Source organism: Phalacrocorax carbo, chromosome Z (genome assembly GCF_963921805.1).
Source record: "Phalacrocorax carbo chromosome Z, bPhaCar2.1, whole genome shotgun sequence".
Lineage (NCBI taxonomy): Eukaryota > Metazoa > Chordata > Aves > Suliformes > Phalacrocoracidae > Phalacrocorax > Phalacrocorax carbo.
Window position 1 is genome coordinate 38,728,705 of NC_087548.1, and position 19,953 is coordinate 38,748,657.

The 19,953-nt window shown below is 40.4% G+C and overlaps 1 protein-coding gene across 9 annotated transcripts in view; it reads left to right on the plus strand.

Annotated features, from left to right (window-relative positions):
• The window catches only part of TRPM6 (transient receptor potential cation channel subfamily M member 6), a 97,619-nt gene that overhangs the window by 50,750 nt on the left and 26,916 nt on the right, over positions 1-19,953 (plus strand). For 8 of the 9 annotated variants that reach the window (XR_010370752.1, XM_064439392.1, XM_064439390.1 and 5 more), the window contains 9 exons: positions 432-587; positions 5,065-5,190; positions 6,230-6,358; positions 8,466-8,717; positions 9,676-9,850; positions 11,954-12,068; positions 13,785-13,984; positions 16,303-16,435; positions 18,175-19,319. Coding sequence is in view for 8 of the 9 variants with exons in the window: in XM_064439392.1 (XP_064295462.1) it covers positions 432-587; positions 5,065-5,190; positions 6,230-6,358; positions 8,466-8,717; positions 9,676-9,850; positions 11,954-12,068; positions 13,785-13,984; positions 16,303-16,435; positions 18,175-19,319 (2,431 nt within the window). In the remaining variant the exon portion in view is untranslated. The remainder of the gene's footprint in view (positions 1-431; positions 588-5,064; positions 5,191-6,229; positions 6,359-8,465; positions 8,718-9,675; positions 9,851-11,953; positions 12,069-13,784; positions 13,985-16,302; positions 16,436-18,174; positions 19,320-19,953) is intronic. The other variant, XM_064439391.1, reaches the window with a different exon arrangement.

Genomic DNA, 19,953 nt, shown 5'->3' on the forward strand with positions numbered 1-19,953 from the left:
CACTGCCCTGGCACCCACACAGGAAAGAAGTTTTTTCTCATATTAAGGTGGAACTTCCTGTGTTCCAACTTGTGCCCATTGCCCCTTGTCCTGTCATTGGGCACTGTTGAAAAGAGCCTAGTCCCATCATCCTGACACCCACCCTTTAGGTATTTATAGGTACTGATGAAATCCCCCCTCAATTTTCTCTTCTCCAGGCTGAACAAACCCAAGTCTCTCAGCCTTTCCTCATAAGTCACAAAACAGTCAAGAGCAATACAGTTCTTCACAGACTGTAGGAGTGTGATACAGAGATTTCCTACACCAGTGGCTCCCTCCCAGGCCAGTGTAATTGCACTGGGTTTGTGCTGGCCCCATGCATGCTGACTATGGCCTCAGGTCTATGCTATCACAGGTAAATTAATTTCCTGAATCTTGTGTCTGTCTTTTAGGTCATTATGAGTATTCTCCTGCCTCCCACCATCTTGATGCTGGAGTTTAAAAGCAAGGCAGAAATGTCTCATGTGCCTCAGTCTCAAGACTTCCACCAGTTCACATGGTATCATGGGGATCAGAGCCCAGCCAGCTCTAAAGATGTTTTGTCTCTGGTTAGTCTGCAATGATCAGTCATTTTTGTGTACAGGTCTGTCTGTTTACCACAGTATAATCCTGAGGAGTGAGGAGAAGGTGATCAGCTGGAAGTGTCAGGGCCCAATTTGCAAGAAGTAGGGGTCTGATCCCTGGTTTGGATACAGACTGAAGTGGCCTTGGACAAGTTACTTCATCTGTCCTGGGTGATACTTCTGTACTGGCCATAATGAGAAAATCCTTCTCAACCTCACAAAAGTGTAATGAGATTATATTTATCTGTCAGTTATGCATGTACTTCAGGGCACAAAGCTGCAGATAAATACCTATGTAATCTTGTATACTAAATAATCTAAGAATGGTTTCATATCGTACACAAAATCAACCCATAAAACTCAATTCAGGTTGCCCAGTGGAGCTGTCCAAAGCAGGGAAACAGCAGAACTGAGGCAGTCCGGGTCCCATCACCTCCAACTCAGTCCTTTCCCCCACTCTGCCTGGCCAGCAGCCTCTGCCCCACATCTCAGCCACAGCCTCTCCCACCCTCCAAGGCCATCCTTTTCTCTTAGTCTCTCCTTGAGAATTTGTTTCCTGAACTACATGACAGCCCTTCCAGAGGTCTAGCTGCTGCCCTCCTTCTGAAAACAGGGTATCTCTACTCCTGCATTGCTTGGAACTAGCAGAGATGCCATTTAAAGCACAAGAGAAGCACTGTGCTTTTGATTTAGTCACCTGAACTGAGTCCTGAAACACTCTGCAGGGACCTCTGGTTGCACAAAAGACCTTCTTAGGCCTGTCTGTGGAGGTGAAGTCTTTGCCTTTTAAGATCTGAATTCCCCCAGACTTCAGCTAAGCAGAAGTGCCTGTCCTTTCTTTTTCTCATTCTCCACAAAGGATTCCTTGAATTGAAAATTTCCAGAAGTTTTCAGTCTGAGGTAGACAGCAGATATGGAGAATTTCCAGACAAAGAGGTAAAACACCTATGAGTGCTGTGGGAGCTGGCAGGTGCTCTTGCTATGCCACTCTCCATCATCTTTGAAAGGTCCTGGAGGAGAGGAGAGGTGCCTGAGGGCTGGAGGGTAGCCAATGTCACTCCAGTCTTCAAAAAGGGCAAGAAGGAGGACCTGGGAAATGATAGACCAGTCAGCCTCTCATCCATGCCCAGAAAGGTGACAGAACAGTTCATTCTGGAGGTCATCTCCAGGCACGTAGAGTGAAAAAAGGTTATCAGAAGTAGTCAACGTGGATTCACCAAAGGGACATCATGCTTCACCAACCTGATAGCCTTCTATGATGGCACCACTGGCTGGGTAGATGAAGGGTGAGCAGTGGATCTTATTTACCTCAACTTCAGCAAGACTTTTGGCACTGTCTCCCATAACATCCTCATAACATAACATAAGCATAGGTAAGCTTAGGAAGTGTTGGTTAAATGAGTGGACAGTGAGGTGGGTAGAGAGCTGGCTGAACAGCAGAGCTCAGGGGGTCGTGATCAATGGAGCAGAGTCTGGGTGGAGGTCTGTAACTAGTGGTGTTCCCCAAGGGTCTGTACTGGGTCCAGCCCTGTTCAACATATTCATCAATGACCTGGACAAAGGGACAGAGTGTACCCGCAGCAAGTTTGCTGATAATACAAAACTGGGAGGAGTGGCTGATACACCAGAAGGCCGTGCTGCCGCCCAGCGAGACCTGGACAGGCTGGAGAGCTGGGCCGAGGGGAACCTCATGAAATTCAACAGGAGCAAGTGCAAGGTCCTGCACCTGGGGAAGAACAACCCCATGCACCAGTACAGGTTGGGGGCTGAACTACTGGAAGGCAGTGCTGCTGAGAAGGACCTGGGAACGTTGGTGGACAGCAAGTTGATGCTAAGCCAGCAATGTGCTGTTGTGGCCAGGAAGGCCAATGGCATCCTGGGCTGCATTAAAAGGAGTGTGGCCAGCAGGTCGAGGGATGTTATCCTCCCCCTCTACCCCGTCCTAGTGAGGCCACATCTGGAGTATTGCGTCCAGTTCTGGGCTCCGCAGTTGAAGGAGGACAGGGAACTGTGATTCTGATTCTGTGATTCTGTAATTTGGTTATATACATCAAAATTCTTTTAATGAAAGCACGCTGTTAAGTGTCATAGTTTAATCCATTTGATCACTTCTTATTGCTAAACCTTTAGAAATTTGACGCTTCCCAAATAAAGCTGTGATTTCTCTAATGACTCTTTATGCTGCAGAATATTTTCTGAGTTTAGGGCTGCTGCCTTATAAACATGTTTTAAAATTTCCTCAAAGGTGTAAAATTGTATTAAAAATTATAAAGACTGAAAAGATGTTTGACAATTAAAAAACATTAAGAGGGGTCCCTTAATTTCTATGATTTGTTGCTTCATCTCAAAAATATTAGTAGCCATATATCCTTTTGCACACAAGTTAATATGATCTTACTAAAGCTCTAAAGGAATAACACTCCAGTACTGATAAAGCAGCCTTTGCGCTGTATCCTTTCCACAATGGAGTCAGTGAAAGCTTTGCTTTGAGGAGCAAAGATTTGACTTTCAGTTTACTCCCAAATGCATTTCAACATAATTTTTCACCTTAACAAAAAGTCGGGGTGACTGGCATAAGAACTGATACATATGAAATGGTGTCTACAAGCTGCTCTAGGTGCCCCTGCTCAAGCCAGGGGGTTGGACAAGATGATCTCCAGAGGTCTCTTCCAACCCCCACCATTCTGTAATTCTGTGACATGTTGGTGAGGTGCTAGCCAGTGACAACAGGATTGTCAAGTGACAATTGGAGGCAATCTTTTTTGCTCTGCTCTGCTTATCTTACAGCAGATAAGCATTGTAGATTGTTTGGGACCTTCTCAGTTAACTTTCATTTTGTGTAAAATAAAAGAGAACAGATTGTTGTTCAGGGCTTTCAAAGCAGCATGGCAGGCCTGTCAACGCCACACTTGCATTTTCTCCTTGAAGATCTCCGGCAGTGCCTGTCTAATGTAGTCAGTTTAGAAATGCTTTTTGTGGGCTTAGGTAACAACTATGATACAGCGTACAGGCCAATTTTAATTATTTGCAGCCTGACCACCCCTGCAATGTGGCAGAAGGCAGCAGAGCAATGTGTATAAGCACTTTTCTGACCTGCCTCAGACAGGGCTGCTTCCTTCCTGTGTTAGCAATAAGCTTAACTTCTGATTTTATCTAATATAGAGTATTGTTTAAAGCAAAAGGCCAAGCTACTGCTTTTTCTTAAATACTGTGATATGAAATATTATAGAAGAACATACAGAAGATTTCAACAGTGTACATGTGCCATATAAAGCATCTTTCAGACACAGTCACAAATTCCAGTGACCTGCTGCAGCTGGAAATTGCTCACTTTCATGGGACAAATTCTCTCCTTCACCTTAGAGATCTGATGTTAACTCACTGCGATGATTCTGTGTATCAAATTCTCTGGTTTAGCACTTAGCTGAGACTAATCTGATGAAAAAAATATCAGTTTTTCCCTGATAACCAAGGAAATGTTGTGTATTAGGGAGAAATGTGTCACATAAAAAGTGCTATACTGTAGATGTCTAGTAGCAGTGAGTTTTAGCATTGATATTAGACCAGGCAATTGGCCAGCATTGAAACAAAACTGAACAAGGTAGGTTGGTTCCCCCAGCTATTAGCAATTTATAGTTCCCCCAGGTCTCTCTCCGTCATGTCTGAAAACTCCTTTCAGCAACTTCTGGTTTTTCAGTTGCCCACTGCTGTGTGTCTGCAGCTCTTCTTAGGCTTCAGCAGCAATCAGACATTTGTACTTCAGAGGGGTAGTCAAGCGAGTGTCAAGCTCTGGATGCAGAATCAAGTGTGTTTGCTCTTTTTTGTTTGTTTGTTTGTTTTTATTTTACTGAAGATAGTAAAGAAGTTACTTGTATTTTTTGTAGGCAGATCTTTGTAAGACAATACGTCTTTCATCCTCTTCTTCTAATCAGGCATACAATACATCAAAAATACCAATTAGATTCTGTGTTTAGAATTTCACTGCCTTGACATTTTCTGTGCAACTGAACACATGAGTGGAAATGTGAAGCTTATTCTCTTATTTCAGAATGTGCCACAGTTGACAGTGGTGTTTTAGCTTACACAGTTATGTTGTACTGGGAGTTGTTATGTATCTGTATTTGACAGATAGGGAAAGCGAGATACACAGTGATTAAGTGACTTTGCTTAAAGATTTAAAGAACTGTATGGCAAAAACAGGAATGGATTCAGGTCTACTGACACCCAGTCCACTGCCTGTAGTCATAAGAACAAACCCTAAATGAATATTTACAGCAGAAAAGTGTGCATGTTAATTACTGCAAATGAGATGATTGTAACCAGACAAAATCAAGATACAGTAATGGTCCGTATATTCAGAGCAAAGCTTATTCATCTGTGCCTGTCTTCCCTCTAACATGACACAACCTTTGTAATCATAGACCATGGTTTCTTACTTTTAAAATGCTTTTTTGTTTTAAAGAAGGATTATGATGTGGAGAAGATTGCTCAGAAGTCTGATGAGAGCCGAGTAGATGGAAACCTGCCGGGCACTAGAAAAATCTATGAGTTCTACAACGCACCAATTGTCAAGTTCTGGTTTCACACGGTTGGTCTTCGTGCTAGAACTTGGATTGCCAAAACCCTCCTTTGATCCTTCAAATACCACTTGATACTGCTTTTACTTTGCCTAGCATGGATTTGTAGCCGCTTAGTAGTGGGGTTGGATGGGAAGGGATTTGAATATTTCTCTCAAAATTAAGTGAAAAGTTTTTCTGCTAAAATCATGCAGCTGCATTTGAAGAAAAATAAACAAAAAAGAACACAGGAACAATTATAAGGAACTAAAGAAAAATCGGAGCACAGCTTTTTACATGGTTAATTGCACATGTAGAGGTAAAGTTGAAGTTGGCCTTAAATACCTCACAGATATTTGTGTCCCTTTCTTTAGGAACCGCTTCTGAAGGGGTGAATATTAATCTGTAAGAGATCATTTGCTAAAGAGACATATACATTTATTAAAACAATTTTTGTAACTAACCTTGTGTCAGTAAAGCTTAAGATATTTAAGACCAGGCTGCCTGCTGGATCAGACCATCATGTACATAAACTGTTCCTCCTTTAAATGGATGTCATTAACTACTTTGTAGGTTGTTAATCTATTACCTCAGATACATTTGTAGTGTGTTCTGGCACCTTTAAAATATGTGATTTCCACCTGATATTGTTCTTCCTGTGTTTTGGAAGGCACTGATTAGCCAGCAGTATTTCACGTAGCTTTGAGAATGGTTACTTGCTCCTACAGAAGATTAGATTAAAAGCATAGCAGTGCCTTTACATTCAAGTGATAGTGTGCAGATAAAATAGTCTGTGTCATATATGGGTTTGCAGCCTAAGTGAAAATGCACTGCAATAGTTTGTCTTCTGTTTCCATTTTTTCAGCACTGAAGTGCCTATTTCCAAATGGTGTTTAAGGATATTTCTCTAAAAAATACTTTGAAGAACTGGAGAGAAGATTTTGGGCTCAGAAATGTGACAGTGCCCCAGTAGTTTGAATACATATAAACAGACTAATCACCTGTTAGTATGTTTGCAGAAATTTGTTGGTTATATTCGTGCATATCGGTTATATACTGTGTGTTTTGTAGATGGCATACATGGCATTTCTCATGCTTTTCACTTACACTGTGTTAGTGAAGATGGAACCAAGACCAAGTGTGCAAGAGTGGCTTGTTATCATTTATATTTTCAGCACTGCTATTGAAAAAGTCAGGGAGGTAAGTTTTTCCATTCACTCTTCTCATCTATAGAGGATATAATATACACCAGAGAACACCATTAACTGAAGAGTGCCAAGTCCTGCATTGTTTTTGTAGAGAAATTAGGAGTGGAAAGAATTATACAGGGCTTTTATTTCTGAGAAAGCTTTTATGTGAAGACCAGTATTTGTATGGTCTTTGGGCTTTGAAAGTGCATCTTAGAGTTTGTCCTTAAATATCTGTTTTTCTGTGTAAAGCCAGTGGGAATGTGCAGATCGCTTAAGAGTGATTGTGCTGAGCTGAGATTTGGAGCCCAGTTGTAGCCACCTGTTTCCTAATATTTTTAAGTGGACCATTAGATTTCTTATAATGAATATGGAATTTGTCTTTACGTATTTACTTTGAGTGTGGACATAGTTATCAATTATATAGGTGTTACATGTAGAATAATCTATGGCTCTCCATGAAGCCCAACTGATACTCTATAAATGAAACTGGAAAAAAACCATCATCAGCTTTTAATGCTGTATTAATTGGGCATGGAAAAATTATATTCAAATCAGAATTGATCACAGTTATTTGCAGTTGATTAGATCTGAGCTTCTGAGCATGACTTGCATTCCAAACCTGAGGTTAAGGACGAATCCAGTTACGTATTTCCCAAATTATTGTATCTGATCGGACATATCTTCACTGTAGAATTGACACATAGTAAACAATATTAGTGTGGATTGTATTTCATATGACATTTGAAATGCAGCACTTTTAGAGGAATAAAACTGCAAAAAAGCAGTTAGAGTTCTGAGTGAAGAATGCTGTTACAATGGACAACTTGGAAGACTGCAATATCAGTATGAGAGAGGTGAAGGATTTCAAGGGGCAGCCGATATGCTGGGAATATGTTGAAGCCTGGATAAACGTACAAGTTCTGTGGCTGCGTGAGATAAAATTGAAAAAAATCTACACAAGAATTGTGTAGTTGAGGAAAAAAATTTAATGTGAAATAACAAGCACTTTAGAAATCACTGTTGTGCTGTTGCATCATGTTATGGTGGGACAGTGGAAACATCAGCTCTTCTTTCTAGCATTAACATTCATTGGAGACTGTGAAATTCATGTTTTCTACTTAATTTTCTTTGTCTATGTACTAGTTCTGGTCTGATGGCAAAGACTTTGTAGGACACGGTGTCTTACATGGGCAGCTAATTAACTGCTGAGGGCCTTGTTATATGTAACTGCAAACCTCTGTTTCTCTAGATTTTATCAACTAATTGTTAAAGCCTTAGGCCCTGATCCTGCAACTAGTTCCTCATGTGAGTTAGTCCAGCTGAATTGAGTAGGATCACTTGTTTACATTAATGTGTTCTTATGCATAAAGTCTTGCAGGGTCAGGATGTAACATTTCAAAATCTCTCCTTTGCTTGGTACTTATCAGTGTGATCTTACATAGCACTGCATAATTGGCCTCACTTGCACAATGTGCAAAGGTTTTATTTATGGCCTCCCAAAGATTCCACTTCACATATTTGCTCAGTGAGCCTTAAAATCCCTTTGGGGCACCTCACAGTTCAAGGAGTGAACATTTAATTCTTTACTGTGCTAGTTGCCAGCACTCCTTTTTTTAGCATGTCCTTGCTGGAATACAAGAATCTTTCTTTATATTTTCAGTCTGAAATAAAAAGCATTTGTTATTTTCCCATCAGCAAGGTTAGGTTAGTACTTTCCATGACTCAGGGGCATTTGAAAGGGCTGTTGCAGGTTGTGACCATTCCGCTAAAAATACTCGTTAATTTATAATGATATGTATGCGTAACAGTTCTATACCGGCTGCTTTTTTTCTGCTGAGGAATGTGCTCTTTAGTGAATGGGTTCAGGCTCAGAACCCATTTTTACTTAGGAAGAACTATGCTATTTGGTATGGCATACTTGAGCAATATGGCTTGTAGATGAAGTACAAACCTCAGTTAACAGTGATTGGCAATGTGCAGTAAAAAAAAAAAAAAAGGGGGGAAAAAAATGCATTCCCAAATCTCCTGAAACAGTTCAGACAGAAAAGGTTAAAGAATGTGTCTGTGATTTTAATGGAGTTCCATTGGGTTTTTTTTTTTTCCCACATTCTACTCAGGTATTTATCTCAGAACCTGGAAAATTCCGCCAAAAAGTGAAGGTCTGGATTTATGAATACTGGAATTTTACTGATTCTGTAGCTATCGTCCTGTTTATGATTGGTTTTGGCTTGCGTTGGTCTGACCCCCCTGTTCAAACTGCAGGGAGACTACTTTACTGCTTGGATATAATATTTTGGTATACTCGCCTCCTTGATCTTTTTGCTGTGAATCAGCATGCTGGCCCATACCTGACAATGATTGGGAAAATGGTAAGTATTATGCTTTGGAGCAATATTTTTGTAGTTAAGACATCTGTTGAGGAACATGTAAAGATCAGAAGTGTCAGAAAAGAATGATGGTCAAAGGAGAGGTCACCTTATTATTCATAGTGAGTGTATTACCTGAAAATACCATGTCTTCTGTTCATGAGTTGATCATAATCAGATTTCAGTTCTCTCTAATTTATTCATAATTTGAATTTATTCACAAAAGCCATTTTTGCTTCATTCCTTAGAGAAGGCTTGCATTTGAGTTGAATTTCTGATCCAGCTTGATAATAGGAGAAAGAAAAATCACTGTCTCTTGCAGACAGGCTCACTGCTATAGATAATTCCCCTAGCTCTTGGAAACTGTCTCATTATTATTTTACATTTTGATTCAAATAATTATATCCCATTATAGCAGGCAAAATTTCTCTGAGATCAAACTTATTTTTTTTTCTCTTTTGGTATAAGACCTGCAGCTGAACTGCTGCCTAGTCTTGAGGGACATCTGCAGATTCCCACTGTAATTACTCTCGGTTATTGGGAACTATCTTATTAATACTTTTATATTCTGTCTTGCATAGTAATTCTGATTCAGTGTTAGAAGGCAAAATTATTTTCACTGCTATTCCTTGCTCTCAGTTTGAAAGAAATATAACTGAGGAAAAGCACCATTGTATGGTCCCTGCATTTTTCAGATCTTGCTTAAGATCTTAAGATGGACTTGAGAGGCAAGTAGGACTTGTGATCTTTTTGGTCCAGGATGACTTTAACCTCTATAAAATACTTGGGGAATCCAGGTCATAGAAATAAAATATTTTAATTCCTTCTAGCATATTAGATTATTAGCCCTGTTTTTATGTTCTGGTTTGTAAAAACAGTGATTGATACTTTTCCCTAAAACGTGTGTGCCCTTTACATATAGTTAACACAGCTAATTCTTTCATGCAAACATGTCTTCCAGACAGCAAATATGTTCTATATTGTGGTCATGATGGCCATAGTCCTGCTGAGTTTTGGAGTGTCACGAAAGGCAATCCTTTCACCAGAGGAGCCTCCTTCTTGGTCTCTGGCACGAGATATTGTATTTCAACCCTACTGGATGATGTTTGGTGAAGTATATGCTGGAGAAATAGATGGTAGGTAATTTTCACAGTACGGCACACAGCTTAGATTTAATATGTGTAGAAACATGTCCACTTCAGATTACTAGAGTTTTGACCACATATTGACTCTATTCTTTTTCAAACAATTTAGATTCTAATATATATATGTTCTTAATGAGTAGTACTGCCTGAATAAAAGTGAAAATATTAGTTTCTTTGTTAAAAATAAAGATAAAGCTTTAAAACCTTCAAATTTAGCTTTTCAGATGAAGTATATTGCAAAGCTCAGAGCAAAGCATGTAGGAAATAATACTAAGCTAGTTCATGGTCAGGGGATCTGGCACTGAAATGAATTTTCAGTTAGGCAAATCCAAAGCTGTTGATCTCTTGGAGAAAAGGCTACACAGTTGCCTTAAAGGAAGAAAGAATAAGGGGAAAGCAAAAAAAAAAAAGGAAAAATAAGAAACACAAAAAATTCTTAAACATTTGTTCTTAAACAGATAAACCAGTTGAACATAGGTAAAATAGAACCAGTCAATGTAAATAGGAAAAATCATATATCTTGATTATGGCTTTGACCTTGTCTCAGTAAGAGAGAAGAACCACTCCAGGAGGTATTTCAGCATGACAGATGGAAGGCACTCTCATACTCCTAAGTGATGGGTACAAGTAAAACAAGCCCTAAAATAGAAAAGAAGGTACGCAAATACATACAGATATTTAAGATACATAGTTCAGTATGGACCTGATTCATTAAAATAATTTAAGCTGGTGCATCAGTTATTATTGCTGAAACAGTCCCATGATGGCTATATATACTGTGTCCAGTTTTGGGCCCACCAGTTTAATAAGGACAGGGAACTGCTTGAGCAAGTCCAGCAGAGAGCTACGAAAATGATCAGGGGACTGGAGCATCTCCTTTATGAGGAAAGGCTGAGAGACTTGGGTTTGTTCAGCCTGGAGAAGAGAAAATTGAGGGGGGATTTCATCAGTACCTATAAATACCTAAAAGGAGGGCATCAGGACGACGGGACTAGGCTCTTTTCAACAGTGCCCAATGACAGGACAAGCGGCATTGGGCACAAGGGGCAATAAGCACAAGTTGGAACACAGGAAGTTCCACCTCAATATGAGAAAAAACTTCTTTCCTGTGTGGGTGCCAGGGCAGTGGCACAGGCTGCCCAGGGAGGTCATGGAGTCTCCTTCCCTGGAGACATTCAAAACCCACCTGGACGCGTTCCTGCGCCCCTTGCTCTAGGTGTGCCTGCTGAAGCAGGGGAGCTGGACAAGATGATCTCCAGAGATCCATTCCCACCCCCACCATTCTGTGATTCTGTAATATTTTGGTTATATACATCAAAATTCTTTTAATGAAAGCACGCTGTTAAGTGTCGTAGTTTATCCATTGGATCACTTCTTATTGCTAAACCTTTAGAAATTTGACGCTTCCCAAATAAAGCTGTGATTTCTCTAATGACTCTTTATGCTGCAGAATATTTTCTGAGTTTAGGGCTGCTGCCTTATAAACATGTTTTAAAATTTCCTCAAAGGTGTAAAATTGTATTAAAAATTATAAAGACTGAAAAGATGTTTGACAATTAAAAAACATTAAGAGGGGTCCCTTAATTTCTATGATTTGTTGCTTCATCTCAAAAATATTAGTAGCCATATATCCTTTTGCACACAAGTTAATATGATCTTACTAAAGCTCTAAAGGAATAACACTCCAGTACTGATAAAGCAGCCTTTGCGCTGTATCCTTTCCACAATGGAGTCAGTGAAAGCTTTGCTTTGAGGAGCAAAGATTTGACTTTCAGTTTACTCCCAAATGCATTTCAACATAATTTTTCACCTTAACAAAAAGTCGGGGTGACTGGCATAAGAACTGATACATATGAAATGGTGTCTACAACTTGTGAATTGCAATGGAAACTATGGGGCCGGTAGTCTCACGAAGAGGCCTCAGATCTCCTTTACATGGAGGTAGAGTTTCTAGTTGGAAATTTAGTAATGTATCTCAGTGAAAGTAACAAATACACTTCTGTTTCTTGCTGGGGCGGATGAGAAGTGCATGCCATTGTTGTGCTGTGCTGTGATTTCCATGCTAACCATGCTGTCTGTGTCCTTCACTTTCAGTCTGTGAAACCAATGAAGACTGTCCTCCCGGCTCCTTCCTCACGCCATTCCTCCAAGCTGTCTACCTCTTTGTGCAGTACATCATCATGGTCAACTTGCTTATTGCTTTCTTTAAGTAGGTACCATGGTATATTGCTACAAAAGCAAAAGCAACTAGTAGATGTTCTGCCACACTTCTTCAAAAGCCTTTCACCAAAGATGCCTCATCAGGGCCATGTTGATGGTGGTTGCTACCCCATCTTCCATGCGGGTCCGGTGAATAAAAAGATAATGGTGGAAGCAAGAGGGTGGGAGGAAGGGGATGGTGATCAGACATCTAAACTGTTTTGCCATTTAAACAGAATCTGACTCTTGTGAAAGTGGACAACTCCAGTTGTCAAACAAGCAACGTTAATTCCACACTGAAATAATTTGTCCTTTGCTCCTGAAAGTTGTATTTGTTGTGCTGACAACCTATATAGTGTTCATCATAGGGTAGCCCAAGATTTAAATTGGCAGATAAGTGGAGAAGGTATTCAAGGGAAAAGGATAATGACTTTGTAGGAACATGCTCTTCCTTTAGGAAATAATTTGAAAATTTGTGTTGTTTGGTGCTATTTGATATGTTCTAGACTGAAATCTAACTGTAGTGTTTTTAACTATCTGCTTTTTAATGTCTGCTGCCAGAGTAGGAAGGGTCTTTATAGTAATTCTGTAGTAATTCATAGTAATTGTATAGTAATTAATCAGTGTCTTTATAGTCATTCTAACCTTTCAAGTTTTAGCGGGGGAAACCCTTGTAGTGGATCAAGTTGTGTACAATATTAGTAAAGAGCAGTCTACCCCAAGTAGTTAATTATTTTTTCCTAGAGTTCTAGTATTTCTGGGGGAAGAAAAAGTCAGCTGTAGTTTAAGAAAAATTCAAATGAAGAAATCTAGTGATTAATATTCAAGAAAACTGAATGGTCAAAACTCATTCTATTCCCACTTCCAATTAGAAATTCCTTTCCTGAAATTGTGGCAAGGCATCAATTTTTTTTTTTTTTAATACACAGCTGTGAAATTGTAATTTGAATTATTTCTAGATTTAAACCTTCAGCAGTGATATGTTAAATATTCTGCCTAGTGATTTGATTGTTCCAGAAGTGGGACCAAAAATGGGTATGAGCAATACATTTAATTATGCTCCCAGAAGCAAAGCTGATGTTTTTGTCATTATATGCTGGGTGTGTAGTATGATGGTGCAACTGAAATTACAGTGCCAGAAACCACAAAGTTGCTTTCTTGTACTTGGATTTATGTTAGTAGATACAGGAAATTATTCAGTGCAACACCAGTCACATTTAGTAAAATCATGGCTCCAAAGAGTACCCTGCAGAAGAATTACTCATGTAGCTGCCTCTTGCAGCAAGTATTTTGTTTAGGAGGAGTGCACTGAAGAGTAGCAGAAATCTTTTCGTTAACACTCTTCCCTTACCCTGACTCTACATTTAATCCAGTCCAAAGAGGCAGACAATGTTGAATTCTCAGGCTATGTATTAAAGTTTAAATAATCTGGCTGAGATTTCAAAGCCACTTCAGGGATACTTTTTGCCCAGTTCCCATTAATGTGAATGGGAATTGGATCTCCAAATCCATTAGGCAGCTTTGAAGATCTCATTCTCAGTGCACTAGCTGCAGGCACATGCTGCTTCTTTGTTAAATTAAAGTTGCTAAGCTGATTTACCTCACTGGAGGGATGGGACTTTTCTTCAGTGTCAAATTAGATCTGTAGGCAAGCATCTTGTGCTGTACTGGGAGTATTCCTCACAGCAGTGTTTTACCCTTCTTCCCCCTCTATCTCTCTTCTCAGTAATGTTTATTATGATTTGAAATCCATATCGAACAAGCTCTGGAAGTACAACCGGTACCGCTACATTATGACCTATCATAAGAAGCCATGGCTGCCTCCACCTTTCATCCTCCTCAGCCACATTGGACTTCTGATAAACCGCCTTTTCCACCGTCGGCCGCCAAATGAGCTGGATCAAGAGGAAGGCGATGTTGGGCTAAGTAAGCAGAGTTAAGCTGGGGACCAAAAGAAATAGCTGACAAGGAGTGTTTTGCCAGCCTCCCATCACTTTGTAGCATATTTCCTCAAAAAAAAAAAAAAAAAAAAGGAAGAGATTCTCTGGGTAGGAGGCTCTTTTTATTTGCATAACTGATTTTAACCTGCCTGACTGAGAACTCTTGTAGGAAGAAGTGACTAGGGGTATGCTTTGCTTTGTATTTGGCTTTTGCTCTGCTACATACTGTGCATCAGTCAAGGTACATCACAACTCTGAGCTGAAATAAAGTGACAGCAGCTTTTTCTATAGGATGGAATAGCCTAATTTTGAAGGAAAGTAAACAATATGGAGGTATACATTTCTGTACATTTGTCCTGAAAAGACCAACAATTCCTTTTTAATTGCCCAGAGGAAGTAGCCACAGAGCCCAAGGACAGAGAAGATCCAGTGATGGTAGATGCAGAGAGAGAGCATAGTGACCTCCCACCTCCTCACTGCATCCTTCCCTTTATGCACTGGCTCATCATTGCACCTTAATGCCACCTCCTTCTCCATTCCCACCCTGCACTTCTCCATCCCAGGGTCCTTCCTACTGCCTCTTTAAGGCAATGCCTTTCCCCTGTCCCACTGTGGCCAGCTTCTGCAGCTCTGCCAGGAGCAGTGCTAGCCATTGCAGGGAGGGGACCACAAGATGTTGGGATGGGAATGAATACTCAGTAGAGGGGCTTGGTGGTTGGTGAGGTGAGGCAGGGGAATGGGGAGGAGGAGAGGCTGGTGTCTATAACCTTATCTAAAAAAACATTGGGGAACACTGGCGCACAGTATTATACAGCCTCATCCGTTTTGATGCAATATACATCCTTGATGCCTAATAACAGAGGTGAGCAGACCCTGCCTAGGTTATGCTCCACTTAGGATTTTCTCTGCTGAGCATGAATACCTGAAGATACCTGGTATGCTCACAGGTGGTTAGAGAATTAGAAAATGGGCTTAACTAATCAATGCTAAGCCACTTTACTGCTGCTCCCAGGCTCAGCCCCTCCATCATGACTGGATACAGCAGCCTGCCTTTGAAGTACCACTTGCTTATTTTATATGCATGCATAGTATGCACTGATGTAGCACAGAGGGTTTCTTACTTGTAAGGTGCATAAGGCACAAGGAAAACTGAAACACTGCTTAGCACATCTAAAAGTCTTTGGATAGAAGAGGGCTCATGCCTTGCCTACACTTCCCTCAGAAAGAGACTTTTTCCTGTTTGTTTACCATTGTGTCCCTTTTTTTATATGCCTATGCATTGCTTGATAAGTTTCTTCTACTTAAATTTTGGGGTGGTAATAATTAACTGGTTTTAGCAATGAGGGTCCAGTGCCACCCTGTGGAAAATCAATGAAAATACCAAGATACAGAGTAAAATCTTGGAGGCAAGAACACAGATGGTTTAGGGGGGAAAAGAGCCTAGGAGGTGATTGAGTCTCATTCAAAGTGAGAGGGGAACCCCAGAACACTGCAGGGGGCTTCCCTGCTGAGCTGTGTGTTGCAGCCAAGTATTACATGCTTGTAGCAAACACTGACATGTTGCTTGGCATAGATACTGCCCTAGCAAGTACAGTGGGGACTCTGGTATGTGAAAAACGAAAGAAAAAAGGAGCTTGGAAGTGGTAGAGTTTGGATCAGAGAAGCAGCTTTCCACTCTATGCATTTCTTCATATGGTCTTAAAATCAACCTGTTTTTTCAGAATTTTTGGTATGCTAGAAGAATAGCATCATGAGCAGTCCAAGTTGTGGAGTTTTAAACTTTTGAATGTGTTCTTTTTCACCCAGTAATCTTACTTATTGTTTTATATATCTGAACGTGTGAAGCAATTAGGGGAAAAAAAGCTTTGCAGCTCTGAGTGCCTGAAAGGACTGTAATTGTTATTGGTGACTTGTCCTAAAGGATTGGCTGGACCAATTTCTAGTAAAATCCTGTAAGTCTTATGCATCTATAACTAAGTCTTTTGAGTTACACATGTATAACAAAATACAGGAAAAAACTGGGGAGAAAATACACCTCTGTGATAAGCCATTTGGGTATGTCCTTTTGAGGCTTTAAAAGGGAGTGCGCTGGAATTTTTGTCAGTGTCGTTTTTCTCCCTGTCTAAGGAAAGAGGAGAAACACATTTACACATATTTTGCATGGTAATTCTTTATACATAAGCCCAAATTCATGGAGTTAGATCTGGTTCATTCTTGTGAAGGGAGTGATAGGAAACCTGTTCTGACTGTTTTCTTTTTTTTTCTTACGGATGCTTCATACCACCTTTTACCTCCTTTGTTCAGAGCTATACCTGAGTGATGAAGAGTTAAAGAAACTACATGACTTTGAGGAACAGTGCGTGGAAAAATATTTTCATGAGAAGAATGAAAGCCTGAGTTCCAGTGACAGTGAAAGGATCCGTCTGACAACAGAAAGGTGTGTTTTGCTGCAGATTTCTGCTCTTTGTATACACCCATTATATAAAAAGACCTTGATAAGCTTTTGGAATGGGTTATGGTGACTGTGAACATGAGGAGCAGTGACATGCATAGACCTTGCTGATTTGATGGAAATGTCATGTATCTGAACTGCATGGCAGGTCTGGGTGGGAAACCTTGGTGGCAGAATTGCATCCCCAGATGTGTGCAGTGTGCAGGTGGTTAAAGGAGTACAGTAAGGTGTTGCTCAGTTTCACCTTTGCAGACCAGGTAGCACCATGAAAACATGCCAGAGTATGGCATACGATACATATTTTTATTTAAAGTCTTAGCAGTGTAGGAACACTGTGAGAGTATTGCTTGTGATTGAGTATAACTGCTGTTTACAGAAATAATCGTATAACCATTGTAGCTATATCTGCAGTGTAGTGTCATGTCTTGCAAAATGTCAATACACAACTGTCAATGGGGTTTCAAAACTCTCAGTGTTGGCCTAATTTAGCTTTCTGTTGAAATCAGTGGAAAAGCTGCCATTAAGTTTAATGGGAAATGTTAAAGAAAGTGAGCACTATAAAAAATCTTACTGAATGCCAATACTGATCTCATCTAATAAATTTGTTTTGCCTAGAGAAAGATAGCCTCTTAATCTTTACCTGTTCATATTTTCTGCATACCAAAACAAAACACAGAAGCAAAATTAATGTCCCCTGTAAAACAAATAAAAAAGTAGCTTTGTTCAAAAGCTGCAGAATCCATTACAGCAAGAAGATTTCATTTAGTGGATAAATACAGCTCTGGAAAGGAATTTTTTTCTGAGTGCAAAGGTGAAACACACTTCACAGCATTGTGTAACATTAATACAAGAAATTAATTTAGATTAATAAAATATTTTGGAACACTGGCCTTTGATTTTATTCAGCTATTGGTTAAATACTACAACTTTCAGTTACTCAGTGACAGAGGAAAGGAGCAACTTTTGCGTATTGCCTGCACCTAGTTTATCATTGTCTTCGTGCTAGAGCACAGAGAGAATATCTTCAGGAAACATGAAGATAATGATTTGGTTAAAATTATATCATTCCAGGCCAAAAAGTTCTTGTATTATTCAATGGGGAAGACCATAAAAAAGGCTTTGCTTTTAGGGCAGTTTAATTTTATCTGAAGGTAATTGATGGCATCAGACATACAGAATCTGTTCCCAGAGGCCGAATAGATTGTTGGGAAAACCCTTTTCCCAGCAGTCTCCAGTGTTTGAGAAATGCAAGACTATCTGTAGATTTGTGTAAGCCTTTTCCTTCTCATGCTTGCACAAGAAATGTAGAAATGCAGGATTACTGGCTGACAAGAAGTATACTTTACAGCATTTTACTTTTACAGCAAGAACCAATTTAGCATTTTCAAAGCTGTGTTGTGCTGTCCCTGGTATAGTGGTTCTATGGCAAAGAATGGACATTAGTAGGAAAAGAGCAGTTTTTAAAATAGATACTCCATGAGCATAAAGCCTGTTTCCTTAAAAGTCACTGGCTGTTGGCCCAGTAATCTGAATGATATGGTGTAAGTCTGTGTGGGTTTTATCAAATATAGATATTCATGGGAATGGAAGTCACCATTAAAAAAAATAAAGGGCTGTTTGAAACACTGACTTTTTGAAATGTGTTAATGGGTTCCTTCATCATCCGGCAAACAGAATTGAAGACCTGTTTTGGTATTTTAATTATCTTTTCTTTTTCCACCTAGAGTGGAGGAGATGTTTCTGCAGCTTAAAGAAGTGCATGAGAAGGTATTTTATATCAAGGAGTCTTTACTCTCCCTGGACAGCCAGCTAGGACATTTGCAAGACCTGTCTGCTTTGACAGTGGACATCCTGAAAGTGCTTTCAGCTGTAGACACCTTACAGGTGGAAGAAGCCTTACTGGCTGACACAAAACATCGAACCTGTAGGAAGCTGCCCCATAGCTGGAGCAATGCACTTTATTCCAAGACCTTGAGCAGCCTGGAATGTTTGTATGACAAGAAGTACCACTACTACAGCATGCCACCCTCCCTCTTACGGAGCTTGGTAAGGAGTCAGTGGCCATCAGAGTGCAAAGACAATGTATTGAGGACCAAGAGTAAGGAGGTGGTAGAGGACAGCTCTCAAAAGATAGAAATGGAAAGTGACACAGTCACTTCAGGAATATCCTCTGAGACTAAGTCAACCCCTAGATATGGACAGTTTTTGCTGGTGCCCCCAGACCATCAGGGAGGGTCTTTCCCTGAGGATGTCAGCTTAAATTTGTCCTTTTTGAGCACTCCTGCCAAGTACAGGGGTGATGCATTCAGAGATGAACTGCAAAGTAGCACTGTGGTGCAGCAAAACTTGCAGAGTGTCAATCTCATTGGAAAAGAGCCAGAAGATTATCAATGGAGCCAGAGAGACTTTGTTACTCATTTGCAATCAGAAGAGACTAATGCTGTAGGGGCTGATCATCCTCTTGGTCTCCGGCCATTGCTGGATATTGAAGAGAGTGCAGTACCCTCCTGCGATGACAGGGAAGAAACTGAAGGTGGTTATGTGAACTGGGGATTCTCTGAAGGTGATGAAAAAGGGGTTTTCAGCTCAGGAAAGAAAAAAAAGAAGGCCTTGTGCATACATTCCACCTATAACAGCGACTGCAATTGCACAGGTAGTTCTCCCAGGCATGTCCAGATAAGAGAATCAAAGTCCTTCTCCTACAACGCCGACAGGTCATGTCACAGCAGCATCATCTCTCAGAACAAGCTAAAACGTAGCACCTCCTTCTGGATCAGCCCACTCTGGAGAGACTGGAGTTTCCGCAGGACCAACAGCTTACAGTCTCCTAAGAAAGAGAAAAGAGGGGAAACCTGCAAAGCAATAGGTGGTAATTATAACACACTACGCCTGTACAATATCTTTTACTGGGAAGCCCAAGACATTATGAAAATGTTTCATTTGCACCTAGAAGGTTTTAGCTGCAATTGAGGGTAGTAGGAGAGTCCGGAGTTACTCCTTCAGTTTCTTTGTGCTGGGTCTGATGACTGTAGAGAATTTCTGAAGTGTGCCTGATATCCAAGCTGCACCACTCCTGTGTGTCAGCCACCCTGATTCTCCCAATCTCATGGGATCCCTATGGTTGTGGCTACACAGCTGGGGTGACAGAGGGACTGTGCTCACTCCAGGAAGTCTCCTGCCCCAGGAGATGCAATACGAGAGTTGCAGGAGCCAAAATAAATTACACAATCCCTAAGAGATACATTAGCAGTATCATAGGTCAGATGGATGCATGAAGAATGAAGAGGTATATGTTTTTATAGCCAGTTTAAAACCCTCCCTGTCCACCACCGAGTTTGCTTACCAACAGCTAAACTATAGCAGATTCAAGTATGAAAAGTATGAGATGCTGAATAACATTTGCTGTTTTTTGTCTTGCGATGGTGCACATCTTTGCATTGAACTGCATGAGTATCACCTTTGGGTGTCACAAGTCTTTCTCAGCTTGCGTTGGAGATCTTTGA